This window comes from Mytilus edulis, chromosome 5, assembly GCF_963676685.1.
Source record: "Mytilus edulis chromosome 5, xbMytEdul2.2, whole genome shotgun sequence".
Lineage (NCBI taxonomy): Eukaryota > Metazoa > Mollusca > Bivalvia > Mytilida > Mytilidae > Mytilus > Mytilus edulis.
This window is the reverse complement of record NC_092348.1, coordinates 29,404,435-29,421,659: the sequence shown is the minus strand read 5'-3', so window position 1 is coordinate 29,421,659 and position 17,225 is coordinate 29,404,435. Positions and strand designations below refer to the sequence as shown.

The 17,225-nt window shown below is 31.5% G+C and overlaps 1 protein-coding gene across 1 annotated transcript; it reads left to right on the top strand.

The window, feature by feature from the left end:
• The first annotated feature begins 101 nt into the window (after positions 1 to 101).
• LOC139523397 (signal recognition particle receptor subunit alpha-like) lies at positions 102 to 16,559 on the top strand. Its single transcript, XM_071317416.1, has 14 exons — positions 102 to 287; positions 4,056 to 4,139; positions 5,572 to 5,765; positions 7,980 to 8,095; positions 8,587 to 8,719; positions 9,419 to 9,599; positions 10,121 to 10,227; positions 10,613 to 10,731; positions 11,197 to 11,283; positions 12,654 to 12,826; positions 13,322 to 13,532; positions 13,952 to 14,037; positions 14,317 to 14,493; positions 15,250 to 16,559. Exons 1-14 carry the CDS (start codon positions 171 to 173, stop codon positions 15,373 to 15,375), a joined length of 1,911 nt encoding a protein of 636 aa, XP_071173517.1. The 5' UTR covers positions 102 to 170; the 3' UTR covers positions 15,376 to 16,559.
• Positions 16,560 to 17,225: the final 666 nt, after the last annotated feature.

Genomic DNA, 17,225 nt, shown 5'->3' with positions numbered 1-17,225 from the left:
TTATAATTTACATCAATGACAAAATTACAAAGACTTATATTTTACAACTTTTTTTTATCGCGCAGTCTTATTGAGAAAACAGATTCGGGAATTCCCGATGATTTTCGATAGTTATCGGCAAAGTTCCATTTCCGGCGGTCGTTGAGACACATTTTTGAGACACTTTCAAGATGTTAGACTTTTTTACGATATTCAGTAAAGGTGGGATTGTTCTTTGGTGCTTTCAGGGAACATCTCAACTGTTTACACCAGCAGTTAACTCTCTAATTAAGACTGTAATACTTCAGGTGAGAAAAATACAGAAAAAGTAACGTAGTAAATACTACACGTGACGTGACGTGGGATGTAAACATATGGAAAATTTCAAATAATTGCATTTCTGTTAAACTATAATTCTTGGTTGTATTTGTTAATACCTTATATGTTACTCACCTGTCATATGGCTTGACCATTTTGAAAATTTATTAGATAATCGTATAAGTTATAGGTGGTGATAATATTACTTGTCTTATGTCTTCATACTTTATACATTTTATAGTTTTAACATACTTTATTTATATACATTTGTCAGTGTTCCAGCTAGGCCGTTTTCAGAGGGCGCGGCGCCCGCCCTTTTCCGAGTGGCGCCCTGTGCCCTTTTTACAGTTTCCAGGGCGCTCTGCCTTTTTTGAAGATCGATTGCATATTAATTTGCGTATTGATATGATACGCTAATTACTAAATTTTACCTGGGGAAAAGATTATGACTTTGTTTACCACCCCAAGCTAATCAATGATTACAACTGGTGTCATAATCTGTTGTTATAGGTAATCCGTTTATCGGATGGGTCATTAATGATCATCAACATTAATTCGTTCAAATAGAAAGTTCAGTCGGCAATTATCTTTGAAGAAATGTGCATACAACAACTTGGGCACAATTTGCGATGTTTACCGTAGTTTCATGGAAGAAACGTAATGACAAAAAGTTGGAAAACCATTATAAACTCGTTGAAGACATTGTTTTACTTGTTTTCTGTAAAATAAACAGAAAATTCAGACGTATTTGTCATTGACTGCCTTCATTTTTGATACGAAAATAACAAAATCCGCCTCCATATTGTGATCATATTTACATCATATTTACGTACTGTTTATAATCCTCCAAAGAAGGAGCACACCCGAATAAAGAAAGATAACTCAATCTGATTTTTTTCCTAGCATTGAGTAACCCATTTACATATTCTAAAATGTGTCTCCATACTTCTTGCTTAAGAATATATATGTTTAGGTATTTATTTTGAGTTATGGGAAAAGTTAAAGAGGGTCTTAGTAGCAGTGTTGGTAGGGTGCCTTGGTCATCTTTTTCTGTATTCTTTATTTTTGATACTATTTTTCACTGTTGCTTTATATCCTAAAATTGTGAATTTACTGAGCATTGAATTTACTGAGCACAGCTGTTTTGTGCTGTATTGCCATCAAGCACAGCAGGGGTAGAAAGGTGAAACTGGTAAAATGTGGTAGACCATAGAAACAGTATGAAACAGATCTCCTTTCAAAACATACTGCATATAAAGTTCAACTGTGCCAAGCAATGATAAAAAAACTTGTGTGACAAGCTGCTTGACAACTTTTTCAGCCTTAAAAGTAGAAAGATAGAGTTCTATATGGGCTAAAGATGTTGTTCTTGTATAACCTGTGATTCAACGAATAAACACAAATGTTTGATTAACATCTTTTATTAAAATATGCCCTTTTCATATTATCATATCGCGCGTTAAATGCCCTTTTTCAGGATTGGCACCCTGCCCTTTTGAAAACCTAGCTGGAACACTGTTTGTACTATAGAGTGCTGGAGGTCAAGGGTTCCCTGTGTCCTAGCATTCCCTTTGTGTTGGGTGGGAATTGAATGTCCCTGTAAAAAATTGTCGTAAATGTTAATGACACATCTCCGTTAATCTGGATAGGGAGTGTACATTGTACATGTTCCACTATACCGTCACAGCTTTTAAAGGGTTCTTCTGATAACAAGAAATTTATCTAGTATATACATGTATATACATACATACTACAGTTGATTGGGAAACAAGTTATTACAACTTATATAAATCACTTTCCACTTTACTTCATACTTGGTGATTTTACGTAGATTCTGTAACTTAAAACCTCAATCAATTTTTATTTACCATCCACACTCAATTTTCATTAATTTTCTTTGTGAGCAGGAACACATACATTTATATATATATTGACATGGACCTATTAACACTACCTAATTATAGCTGATTTTACTGTCCGGTTATAGTTAATAAATTGCACGATGTGGAAATGGACATGTTAAACCTATCTAATAGTTTCTGATATTAATGCTATCTTTAAATGTCATTTAAACTAAGTAGTGAGTGATGCCAGTGTATCAAACTTGTAATTTGTCACTTTTTTAGCTCAAAAGGGCCAAGTGAGCTTTTCCCATCACTTTGCGTCCGTCGTTAACTTTTACAAAAATCTTCTCCTCTGAAACTACTTTGCCAAATGAAACCAAACTGGGCCACAATCATCATTGGGGTATCTAGTTTAATAAATATGTATGGTGACCCAGTCAACCAACCAAGATGGCCGCCATGGCTAACAATAGAACATGGGGGTAAAATGCAGTTTTTGGCTTTCCACTCAAAAACAAAAGCTTTTAGAGCAAATCTGACAGGGTAAAATTGTTTATCAGGTCATGATCTATCTGCCCTGAAATTTTCAGATGAATCGGACAACCCGTTGTTGGGTTGCTGCCCCTGAATTGGTAATTTTAAGGAAATTTTGCTTTTTTTGGTTATTATCTTGAATATTATTATAGATAGAGATAAACTGTAAACATCAATAATGTTCAGCAATGTAAGATTCACAAATAAGTCAACATGACGGAAATGGTCAATTGACCCCTAAGGAGTTATTGTCAATTTTTAACAATTTTCATAAAATTTGTAAATTTTAACTAACATTTTCCACTGAAACTACTGGGCCAAGTTCATTTTAGATAGAGATAATTGTAAGCAGCAAGAATGTTCAGTAAAGTAAGATGTACAAACACATCACCATCACCAAAACGCAATTTTGTCATGAATCCATCTACTTCCTTTGTTTTATATTCACATAGACCAAGGTGAGCGACACAGGCTGTTTAGAGCCTCTAGTATTTTTTTAAATATCGTTAATTTCATCACATAACTTTATTAAGGGTATAGAACGCAAATGAAGTAATTGAAAAATAGCACCAATGACATTCCGTATTTCACATACCATAATAACAGGGTTACGCCTCACATCAAATAAATCACTCTTTAAATCGGATCATATTTGGTCATTTTTATCATAGGTCGCGAAATCTTTTTTCCCTTTGTGGTCCTTGAAGAAAATCTGCAGGTCCTCACTTTTAATTCTATTGAAAAATACTAAAATTGTGTCAGTCCTATGTCAAAATTTGGTGGTAAAATCCTGAGGACCACCACTTTACGCGAACTCCGTTTTATATGACAAAAATTTCTACCTTATGATAAAACTTGTATTTCATGTATTTATATAAATGTTTGGAACTACGTGGATAATTTTATTTATTGAGCAGGTCTGATAGTTTTTCAGTCAGACACCATCAAAATCCACAAATCTTGTGAAGTCTTGTCAAGATTGATGTTTTTATCAATTTTATACTGAAGATATGCTGTTCCAGGCTATGAGTGAATATTAAACCCCCATTGAACAAAACATTTTGATAAACAAGGTGAATTCGACCCTGACCATACTTTTCATTAATTTGCCCACTTAACATGCTTAACACCAAAACTTTATTACTTATCCCACTAATCATGCTAATGAAAAGGCATTACATCCGGCTGAACTTTGGTCTGTCAACTAGTCCCATTAATCAAAAAACATTAATTCCCATTAAGTTCAATCCCACTAATTAGATAAAGGTCTAGACAAAAAAAATTGTGTCTGTTTACTATGGATCCTAAACAGGCTGATTTCAATAATTATGTCTCCCGTTTATTTTACAATTACTGAAAAAAGTTTGATTCTATTTTCAGGAAAGAACTGGGAATAATACATATACACATGAAGCTTTACAGTTGAAGTATAAGCTTGATAATGAATTTGAATTGGTTTTTGTGGTAAGTTTTATTATTATCAATTATAAAATGAGATGTAAGTAATTCAAGTATAAGTCAATGAGACAAAAAAATATATATACATGTACATGTAGGTTAATAACATATCAAATCAAAAGACAAGTGTCTAGATACGTTGTATAAGAAGATGTATTATATATAAGTGCCAATAAAACAACTCTCCATCCAAGTCACAATTTGTAAAAAGAAAACCATTGCAGGTCAAAATACAGCCTTCAACACGGAACCTTGGCTCACACTAAAATGAAAGCTATAAAGGCCCCAAATCATGCAAATATTACTAGTATAAAACCATTCAAACAGGAAAACCAACTGTTTAATCTGTATAAAAAACAAGAAGCCAGAAACACTGTATAAAAAACAAGAAGCCAGAAACACTTATGACAATGTATGAACCACATCAACAAACTACAACCACTGAACAATAGGTTCCTGACTTCAGACTGTACAGTTTAAATACTGAATTGCCCAGAATCTAGAAAACTTGTGCATAATTTCAAGGTCTAAATAAGACCTGCTCATGGTGGTATAACATCTGCCATCAATGACAAATCCTTAAACGACATGCAAGACATTAAGATAACCATAAGACAATCAACCATATGGTTCCTGACTTAGGATATGAAGTGGGATAGTTGATTGTAGTAAAATTACTTTTCTTAGCACTCAACCTTTGTATTTTAATCTGTATAAGAGGAATAAGGTAAAATACAAGAAAAACAAACAATAACAAACTAGATTAGTAACAAACAGGATTACTAGTACTTTGTCTATGAAACAGGAGCCTAAAGAATATCAAAGTGAGACAAAACATAACACAAATAATAGGCAAAAAATGGATTGTCAAACAATAGACATACAATGCACAAAATGTCTAACCAGCGACCACAAACATTGACAAAATCAAATGTACAACTGTCTCTATCATCTGGAATCTTTATAACAAATAATGAATGAAGAGACATCCCCAAGTGTTTATGAGAAACTGTATGAATTTACAGCTGTTGTCCTAATGCTAGCTAGTTTTAAATGCTCGGTTAGCTTGTTAGCTTTATTTGTATTAAAGCTTGTCCAAGCATTGAAATTACATGTAAAATTGATATCTGCAAACAATATAAGTAGGTTGAGTTACACTAATATATATGTCCAATCAAATTTAAATATAATGTAAACAAGTTTAACTCCACATTTTTATACTGTTTTCAGAAGTCAATCTTTTAAATTTCAAAGCTTGAGCAAGTATTGATACAAACAAAACAATGAAGCATACCCAACCTTTAACTTTCTAGCATTATGATAACAGCTGTAATGTTTAAATGTCTTCTACAGGAGTGTTGTATTGAACAATTTTATGATTAAATATTTAAATATTTTAAATGTTGTGCATTCATCTGTGTTATATTTTATAATTTAGGTGGCTTATCAAAAGATATTACAGCTGTCTTACATAGATAAGTTCTTGACAGACATACAGATGGAATTCAGAAATAAGTACAAGGATTGTCTTACTGATGGTTTAGCGTGTGGCACCTTTAATTTTAAGGGATCATTTGATGAGATTTTGAGATTTAACGAAGAAGAGAGCAGAGCCATCGCCAAGTCTCAGAAGTAAGTTTTAAAAAATGAATCTGGATATTTATAGCAGATAACTGAACATTCATTAGGCCAAGATCCTGCTTTATAGAAATTTTGTCTGTCAGACTAGTCTGCCCTTAAAGGAGGGTAATTTACCTAGCCTAATAATGACTTCACAGTTCAGCTAGCAAGCAAATTAACCAAAGATATTACTTTTACCTACACACACATTGCATTCTGCTGTAACCTGATTTCTAACTTAGGAACATATGATGAACAAGAGATCCAACACTTACAGTCAATGATGACTTCTCTATCTGATGTTCTTTTAATATATGGAGATGATTGCTAATGAGACAACTCTCCACCAGAGACCAATTAAAAGAAGTTGTAAGCACGAAAATTATCAGTTAAAATGTCAGGTCTACTTACAACAGGAATACACTATTACTGAACTACATATATCTGTCATTTTATGATTTAAATCATGTACAATGTATTTGCAAATTTTGAAAAAATTAGATTCAATTATATTCATGGGTACCAACTTTTATGGATGGAGTAATAGAGTTTTTTTTTATATGACCGCAAAAATTAAAAATATTTTGGTCGTATATTCATGATATTGGTATCACGTTGGCATCGTTGTCTGCGTCTTTGGCGTCCGAATACTTTTAGTTTTTGCATTCTAACTTTGGTAAAAGTGAATAGAAATCTATGAAATTTTAACACAAGGTTTATGACCACAAAGGGAAGGTTTGGGATTGATTTTGGGAGTTTTGGTCCCAACATTTTAGAAATTAGGGGCCAAAAAGGGCCCAAATAAGCATGTTCGTGGTTTTTGCACAATGACTTTAGTATAAGTGAATAGAAATCAATGAAATTTAAACACAAGGTTTATGACCATAAAAGGAAGGTTGGGATTGATTTTTTGGGAGTTTTAGTCCGAACAGTTTAGGAATAAGGGGCCCAAAGGGTCCAAAATTAAACTTTGTTTGATTTCATCAAAAATTGAATAATTGGGGTTCTTTGATATGCCGAATCTAACTGTGTATGTAGATTCTTAATTTTTGGTCCCGTTTTCAAATTGGTCTACATTAAGGTCCAAAGGGTCCAAAATTAAACTTAGTTTGATTTTAATAAAAATTGAATCCTTGGGGTTCTTTGATATGCTGAATCTAAAAATGTACTAAGATTTTTGATTATGTGCCCAGTTTTCAAGTTGGTCCAAATCAGGATCCAAAATTATCATAAAGTATTGTGGAATAGCAAGAAATTTTTAATTGCACAGTATTCAGCAATAGCAAGAAATCTTCAATTGCACAGTATGGTGCAATAGCAAGAAATTTTCAATTGCACAGTATTGCGCAATAGCAAGAAATATCTAATTGCACAATATTGCGCAATAGCAAGAAATTTTCAATTGGAGTTATCTTTCTTTGTCCAGAATAGTAGTTGAATCAACTTAAATCATTGTTTTATACAATATACAATGTATATTCTCTTTTACTACCAACTGATAAATTAAAACAATCTTTACCATTCAGTGATAACCAGCACTTTTTTTACATTTTAATATTTTATGATGTATTTAAATGAGTGGCTATTGTTGCAAACTCCATAAGAAATTTGAATTGAGATCAGTTTTGGAATAAGGGAAACGGGGATGTGAAAAAAAAATTTGGGGTTCAATTTTTCTCATTTCAGATTTCATAAATAAAACGAAAATTTCTTCAACATTTTTTTGAGAGGATTAATATTCAACAGCATAGTAAATTGCTCAAAGGCAAAACAAATTTTTTTTTTAAGTTCATTAGACCTCATTCATTATGTGTCAGAAACCTATGCTGTGTCAACTATTTAATCACAATCCAAATTTAGAGCTGAATCCAGCTTGAATGTTGTGTCCATACTTGCCCCAACCGTTCAGGGTTCAACCTCTGCGGTTGTATAAAGCTGCGCCCTGTGGAGCATCTGGTTCTATGGTTATTGCAAACTCTGTATACGTATACAAGTCAAAGGAAATTTGAATATTATGTGGAACCTTTAAATCATGGTTTACCGATACCATTAAAATCCATGAAAATGAAAATCACTATTAGTATAGTTTGGTTTTGATTGTTATTGTCTTAACATTGCACCTTATTATTACTTTCTTGGAAGTCAAAAGATATAATTATATAACATGTCAAATGTCAGAAAGTAATTATCAACGAATGGTTAAACCAAGTTTATTTATTTGTTTAGGAAAATGAAAACTTTTGATGAATCTTTAAAATCTAAGAAGACTGTGTCATCAATGATAGAAAACAAAAAAGAAGAAAAGAAACCAGCTAAAGGAAAGGAAAATAAACCAGTCAAAGGTATATATAAATACATTGTGACCTACACACATGTATTCTCTTCTAAAGACCATGCAAATAATAAACAGGGAAAAAAAGTAAAACACCTGTATTGTTAATTTATTTTGATTGGAAGAAATTAAAAAGTAAAATAACAAAAATACCTCATGTACCTAACTCCAAGGAAAATTCAAAAAGTTTTTGGTCGAGGTAGTTTGTGATGAAGTTGATGTCCAATCAACTTGAAACTTAGTACACATGTTCCCTATGCTATAATCTTTCTAATTTTAATGCCAAATAAAGAGTTTTTACCCCATTTGTCAAAGTCCACTAAACATAGAAAATGATAGTGCAGATGGGGCGGGGCGTCCGTGTACTATGGACACATTCTTGTTATTTAGGAAATAGGTAATTTGAGTCTATGGTTACTAAAATGTTTGGTTGTTTATTATTGCAATTATTGTTATTGTGAACATTGCTGGAGTCTTGAATGCATTTGAATATTATTTCAGAACAAGTTGTTAAAGAAACTGTGAAGAAAACTGAACAGACGGCTGCAGTCTTGGGTGAAATGGACGAACTAACTATACAGAAAAATAGAGAAAAGATGTTTGCTAAGATGTCTGGAAAGAAACCTGTTAAAACGTAAGTTAAGATAGCTGACTTTATTAATAGAGCAACTGATATATTGTTCACATTTCTATTGATAAAGGCTTTATTCATGTATCATGAAATTCCTAACAAAGAAAATGGAATAACCACAAATAAAATTGTATTCTTATTAAATTTTCATTTTGAAGACAGAATCTATAATATTGAAAAATTGTATTGTAACTTTTGTATAGTCATATTGTTCAGTTAGTTTTTGGCTGAAGATTGCATGCAATGCATTCAAACTGCTTCCTTATGTAACTGGGTTGTATCTGTATCTCCCAGGGGATAGTTTAAACAAAATAGTGCAGTATGGTGTACATTTCTTAGTTCCTTTTCAGTCAATGAAATGCAATTTATTAATTATATGTTATACTCAGACATTTAAGTTACAATAGGGTATGTATTTAAATAACTCAACTTGTCAAGAAAAATCGTTTTTGATAAAAATTTCACAAGGTATGCACTGTGTTTGAATCCTTTATCAAATTTTATTTAACTGCAAAACTACAAAGGAAGATAACTCCTATTTAAATTTATAATTTGCCCAACTAAATACACATTCGATGTTTAATTAATAAAAATCACATTTTTAGATGAAAGGGAATCTTTACCCTTCAGTGCTCACAAGGAATTGGATTTTTAACTTGTGAGCACTATTATTCAAAATTTGATGTTATTTTTCCTCTTCAGAGCCAGTGCCAGTCCAAAAGCAGAAACACCAAAGAAGAAAGGAAAACAAGCTACTAAATGGGAAATGGGAGGAACCAATAAAGATGCAGTGTCTCTTGATTATAGTTCTTTAAATGGATCAGGAGATGCTACTATTAATGGAAGTATGGAAGAGAAACATGGAACACCATCTGCTGAAGAAGTAAGTCTTCACAATTTATGGGCATAGTATTAAAGGAACAAATTTGTAGATTACAGACCTAGGAATATTTTTTTATGCCACAAAGTTTTACACTTATCTGTCATTCACTATGTGAGTTGTCCATATTGAGTAACCATTTTAACTCCAGTTTGGTTCTGCTCGGTTGATTTGTTCCAAAATTGCAGACCTTTGATTCTGAAAATTCTATGTCTGCATACAAGCCAATAAAAAATTTAAATTCATGTTTCACCTGTACTCATAAAACCCAAGAAAATCATTCAAGCAGATGAAAATCTGCCTTTTAATAAGGAAAAATGACAAGGACTCTTCTTTTAAAACTTTCTGAAGATTACAAGAAAATGGCCTAAATGTTGTCAAGATCCATAAAATTTCAATGTTGTAGAACAGAATTCTATGCTCCATTGTTCATTAAGTTGTACTCCGCTCTTATCTTTACGAAAATTACTCCTATAAATCTCTTTTAGAAGATATGAAAAATTCATTTCATGTTATTTTTGTAGCAACGATGGGTAGGACAGATGAAAGGAGGATTGAGAGATTTAGATGAAGAAGAAAGTGAAGATGAAGAAGTAGAAGAAGAGAAAGGAGTTCAGGAGTCAGTCAAGAGGTAAAAAATCAATGGGAACATTTTAATTGCATGACCTTCAGAGGTTACTTATATTGATTAAAAAATAAACAATTGTTCAGAGCTCAGAATTTGATTGATTTGACATTGACATTTGTAACTTTTATATTAAACAGCAAACAAAAATATTATTGATAATATTCCATGGTTAATTCCAAACAGCTGGTCAATCTGATTTTTCAAAAACTCTCAAAATAGACACCAGAAACAAGTATGTTGATTTCATTGTTCAACTAACAAACAAGCAAGCCTTAATTTTGTACACATTCAAAGTACTAAGTTGTAAACATGATTTATTGAACATTTATATATTAAAATGTAATTGACACATTTGAGTTTAATTCACATCTCCGTTTTATTTGTTAAGTGGCAAATCTAAGAAAAGTAGTGGAATGTTCAGTATGTTTAAGAACCTTGTTGGATCAAAGACCTTGACCAGAGAAGATTTACAACCTGCTTTAGAAAAGATGAAAGAACATATCATTGGTAAATATGTCATACAGTACTTAGAATACCCTTAAACATGTTGAATGTAAATAATAAATGTTAATATAAAAAAGAAGATGTGGTATGATTGCCAATGAGACAACTGTCCACAAAAGACCAAAATGACACAGACATTAACAACTATAGGTCACCGTACAGCCTTCAACAATGAGCAAAGCCCATACCGCATAGTCAGCTATAAAAGGCCCAGATAAGACAATGTAAAAGTTAAAGTTGTTATTTCAAATCAATATTTTCATTATTTTTTGCAATTTTACATAGTTCAAAAAATGGTACAATGGGAGAAAATACATAAATGAAGGACACATATAAAATGATAAAACCACTATAATACTTCTGAACATTGAATTTTATGTTCAGCAGTTTCATTCTCTGCAATGAAACTTAAAAAAATATTTTATCAGATAAAATATCTCATGTTTTGTTTTTTTTTTTCTATTTCAGGAAAGAATGTTGCTGCAGATATTTCTGTGAAATTGTGTGATTCTGTGGCTGCTAAGTTGGAAGGCAAAGTTCTGGGAACCTTTTCAAGTAAGATATATGCTTAAATTTAGTTTAAAAAATAATGAAAATAAATATGGGCTTTATTTATTTTTTCTTTAATAGTATGAGCGTTTGTCTCTTTTTCTTAAAGAAGAGGGATGGTAATTCACATTATCCTAATTTAGAGTAATTTCTCGCAATTTGAATGGCTGATATCGTCCTAATAAATTTCAGTACAATTTTTTATTATGTCAATTGAAATTATCTCCCTTATTTATTATGTCAATTGGAATGATTTCCCTTATACCATTTACCTATTAAAAAAAAATTCTGAGTTGCTTTATAGTCCTAATATTTATGATTTTTCAGTTTTAGATTAAATATCTGAAATATATTTGGTTGGTATTGAATTTGAATATAATGATATGTAATATAACAATATCAGGATAATTTCATTACACAGTGTTCAATTGTCCTAATACAGAATTTATTGGGTCAAACAACAATTGCACACTGTGTAACTAATATTATCGTCCTTCCCTACGCCTATATCACCCTGCTCTGTCGCTCAGTAATTCTTGTATCAAGACTTCAAAACGAGACCAGGCATTATCAGCAACGTCACAATTTGAGAGGAGAAGTTATCAGCGATGTCACAATGCAAGAGGAGACGTTATCAAGCTTGCTTTCGCCAAGCATAAAACTGTCTTAGGGAGAGGGAAAAAGACCAGTAATAGAACGATAAACAGATAATCAGTTTTCTTCTTATAGTTATTGTAAAATATCAGCCACTCAACACAATGTGAAACTTTTTAGCTCGTTTAGCTCACTCGCCAAAAACGTTCACATTGTGGCTCGCGGCTGATATTCTACGATATCAATGTGGAGAAAACCTGATAATCTATACTTATTAGTCTTCCCTGTGTCAATTAGCCAAAGAAAGAAAAGATATTGTTTTGATAATCCAAACTGCTCAATCAAAGCTTATGAATAGATAATAGTTTTTCTAAGAGTTCAATCATCCAAACAGGTTAATATTGTGACCTATACTCCTAACTACAACGACACAAGAAGTTATGTTATCTATAATGTTTTTGACATGTCAATCCATCAGTCCAGTCATTGCAACTCCTCTGAAACCACATATCAATAGGAAATTATGGTTCAAAATGTATTTTAGTATTTATAAGCCTTTGACCTTAAGAATTTTGGCCAAAATAATCTACTGCAATAGTTTGTCTTCGACAGCTCCTGAAACAACTAAAGAATTTCATGAAAGTTTTTAGATAATAAGGACATAACATGTAGATGTGTGTATTGACAGACAATAAATTCTCATTTCAATGAGTTATGATGTATCAGTAGTAGACTTTATTGTATAGAAAAATAATATTTCTTGTAATTTCTTTATATTTTAGCAACTGCAAATACAGTAAAACAGACCTTACAGGACTCATGTGTAAATATCTTGGAACCAAAGAGACGTATTGACATCCTTAGAGATGCTATGGAATGTAAACAAAAAGGACGTCCTTATGTTGTTACATTTTGTGGAGTAAATGGTGTGGGGAAATCTACGAACTTGGCTAAGGTAATCCTAATGTTGTTATTTTATTATTGAATACTGTTAAGGTTGAATTTTGTGCTGGACTATTTCCCCCAATTTTGTGATCATGTGAAAAGTGCAAAAATTTACCCAGCACAATTCCTTTGTAGAAAGCCCACAATTTTTATGTTATAGACAATTGAAACAGATTCAGCTCTTCATTGAACTTGCACAAATATCAAACTTTTCCATATGTGGTCATTATATTTGGTTCTCTTGTCATTTTTCCTTTTGCACAATGTGAAAAAAATAGTTGTTAAAAAGACATGCATACTGCATATGAAGATAGCATAGGTTGAAAACAAGTTTAATGCATAAAAATTTCAGTTTAATTTAATACCAAAAAAAATCATATTAAATAATCTGCTGATCAATGAAATGCAACCTAGATATCCAGGTTAAAGTAGAAATGTCAGTCATGTGAACTAGCTACCTTTCACTGTATACAGGTTATATAATACAAATGATACTTCCTTTCAGATCTGTTTCTGGTTAATAGAGAATGGCTTTAGAGTTCTGATAGCTGCATGTGATACCTTCAGAGCTGGTGCGGTAGAACAGTTACGTACACACACCAGGAAGTTAAATGCCCTTCATCCCCCAGACAAAAACGGACAACACATGGTACAGTTGTACGAGAAAGGCTATGGCAAGGATGCAGCAGGAATTGCCATGGAATCTATCAATTATGGTGAGAGGTTACTAAATAAACACAAGATTTAACATTAAATACAAAAATAAAAGTTGTGGAAGATATTAAGGGGACATTCAAAACTCAATTAGTCTATAAATTCTATGACAAAAGAACAAAATTAAAAAGACATCTACTAAACACTACATAGAAAATTAAAGACTGAACTACAGGAACCCCAATAAAACCAGGAGTTTCTTTTCTTAAAACAAAGTAGATTTCCTTTAAGTGATTAACATTAGCATACATGCAGATCACTGATTAAATGAGTGGGTTCTGTTTCATTGTATAAATAAACTAGCAAGTCTTGAAAAAGTGCAAAGAGGCATGTTTTTAGATGTTTGATGAAAGCAATAATTGATGTCATGAAAATGCATATTTTTATTTAATTTTAATTTGTTTGTTATGTATCATTTCAGCTCGTGACTGCCATATTGATGTGGTGCTTGTAGATACTGCAGGTAGAATGCAGGACAACGAGCCACTGATGAGGGCTCTTTCTAAGGTAAATAAAAGTCAAAGTTTGTAAAGTGATATGCAAGGACGAACAAAGACATTGAAAGATTACTGGTCATGCTGGAGGAGACATTGAAAAATATTTAGGGATTACATTTTTTATAAGTTTATTTAGATTAAGATTATATTATAAGAATTATTTTTTCAATGACAATATTTTGTTAGAAATAGCAGAAGTGATATTTTATATAAACTGTATACCAATGTTTTATATGCTTAGACTGTTGCTGTGTTCTGTTTAAAATATCTTACCCATTTCTATTTTCAGCTCATTAAAGTAAACCAGCCGGACCTGGTTTTGTTTGTTGGTGAAGCCCTGGTTGGAAATGAGGCTGTTGATCAGCTGACCAAGTTTAACCAGGCCCTTGCTGACCATTCTAATATGACAAATCCCAGACTTATTGATGGGATAGTTCTGACTAAGTTTGATACTATTGACGATAAAGTAAGTGGAATTTATTATATGTAACAATGTCAAGTTTAAATTTTTAAAAAGTAATCAACAAAGTTGCTTTCAAAAAGCTTGTTACACAATTTCACTATCAATTTGTTGTAAGAGTATGCATTTGATCATTGTTTTACAGAAATAGGTAGATGTGGCAAGATTACCAATGAGACCAACTATCAACTAGAGTCTAAATGATGTGTATGTTAACTATAGGTCACAACTTGACATAATGAAAGATAATTTCTTAAAATTTTGATTTTATTACAAAATTCTGCAAATTTTATAACAGTTTTCTGCAAAATTACTAGTTGCACCACCCTCCACTTACAAATATAGTTGCTGAAATATTCTTTATATTCCAAACTCATTACTTTTCAACAAAAAATTCAATGAGTGAGGGTTTGTGCCACATATAAAATCATGAAATAACATTGAAAAATAAAAAAAAATGTAAGCTTTTCCTATTTAAGGCTAATATCTATGACAATTTGAAGCAGGTCTTACTTGTAAATAATATGCATTTTGAAATACTTTCACTTTAGATTTGCATCAAAAATTAAAGTTAACAAAAAGAAATCGGCAGTTTATTGGGATTCCTGGCTATACTCCTTCGTTATAGTATTTTTTGGTTAGTTTATAAATCTGTGTGGATTTAACTAATAAAATGACTTTCTACAAAGAATTGCCATCAACATAAGCTTGTTTGCAAAACCTCATTTAAAATGTTTCTTTATATTTGATTGTCTTTTTCAGGTTGGTGCTGCAATATCTATGACATATACTACAGGACAACCAATCGTATTTGTTGGTACAGGGCAAACCTACACAGATCTCCGTAATCTTAATGTCAAAGCCGTTGTCAATGCTCTTCTCAAGTAATCACAAGAACGCCTTGTGTCTGTGACCTAAGAACTGTTTTACGTGTTAAAAGATTTACTAATTACAATTCTGATCTAATTTTTACATTTGTATTGTATCCCTGTCTGATTTAACTGATATTCTGTTATAAAGATTTCATTTTTAAACCCTTTCAAAACTACAATACGAATCACAGGAGATTATGTGTATCAATATGATATTGGGTATATTCCTGTTATGTCTCAGTTCTCCTCATTTAGTGTATGCTATGTAAAATTTGATCTGTTATTTTGTCTTGTTACAAATATTTTTGATATTTGCATCATCATCATCTATTTCACTATTTCATTATTTCATTCACCATTTTAAACCCATCAATGAATTCAAGTTAGATATCATAAGTAGGTCATATGCATTGGATATGGAAGTAATTGACTGAAAGCATTTTCATTGGCCCATTTTTTTGTCATTCAAAATAATTTGCTTTAAGTGCTTTTTGAAATTTTTCATTATTTTGACACAAAAATTCATTCATTATTTAATACTCCATTGAGCTTAAAATGCTTTGGTGTTTTTGTAATTTGTAATTTTAACTATTAATATTCAAGCACATTATTGCTAATTGTGAATATAACAATAGGTCTGATATTACCCATAAGGCAGTCTGATATTTACTTTTAATTTAATAAGTTTGAAAAACATTTTGCTATTTAACAAGATTTCAGTTTCTAATTTTCATACCTTTATAAAAAATCAAATCATTAGTATAGCAAGCTTACCAAATTTCAATTTTATTATTTCAATTACTATGGTAACTATTTCAAAGAAACTACATTCTTTCATTGTTCCTTTTAATAGAGTCATGTGACTTCATATTTTATATTTGTATGTGAGTCATGTGACAAACTATTTTAAACTTCCTTACCTCTGTTGTTAACATATTTTTACCTGTTGATAATGTGTATATTTTATTTATTATTGTTTTGTGTTGTGATTTGCATAAAAATGTTCTTGTTTTCTTGATGTTTCAAAAGGCCATGCAAGACATATATATCTGAAAATATTTATTTAGAATATGAATAAAAGTAAAATTTTCAAAGGGGCAATTACTCAATTAAGTAATTTATTTGTTATTGTATTCTGTACTATAAGATATGGATTGGGTTCACCTTTGTTAACTTTTTATGAAATAAATGAAAAATATCATTGATCTGATTTATTAAAAAGTTTATTATTTACCAATAGTCTATCAAGTAGCTCAAGTTCAGGAAAGATACAACACCATGACTAAAAGAAAAGAAACTTATGAACAATTATATTATGTACCACAAAACAAAGATCAAGTTTCGATTTTGGTTGTGTCTCTTTTGTTGGTCAAGAGTTATCTTTAAAAATAGACAAATTGCTAAAATTTTCGTTTCCATTCTCTTTATACTTGAGTTTTCCTCAACCAAATGTTATGCAACTTATACACTATGCATATTACCACAAAGCGCAGATCAAGTACAAGTTTGGGTAAAGCTGCTTTTACAGTTCTTGAGTCACACTTTTCTGATGGTTTGTGAAAGTGCTGGCATCATTTGTGCCCCATGGACATTGGTTGAGAATTTATGTATGTTTATAAGAATAGACAGATGTGATCAAATAAATTGTCACATCCTTTGAAAAATTGGCCCTTGGTCTGAGTAGTTAATCTACAGTGATTGCTTACCAGTCAACACTGAACTTGCGAGTTTTAACTCTGCCATGGCAAGTTGCTATAGATTCGGATTGTTTTATTTTAGGGTTGCTATTTTTACTGTCAAAGGTTGGTGGTTCACTCAAGGTACTCGCGTTCCTTATTGTCAATTACTTTACAAATTTATTTTTTA

Coding starts and splice junctions, on each gene's coding strand:
- LOC139523397 (XM_071317416.1), top strand. CDS start 171: ATGTTAGACTTTTTTACGATATTCAGTAAAGGTGGGATTGTTCTTTGG. Junction 288..4,055: donor TTAAGACTGTAATACTTCAG/GTGAGAAAAATA, acceptor TTCTATTTTCAG/GAAAGAACTGGGAATAATAC. Junction 10,732..11,196: donor GATGAAAGAACATATCATTG/GTAAATATGTCA, acceptor TTTCTATTTCAG/GAAAGAATGTTGCTGCAGAT.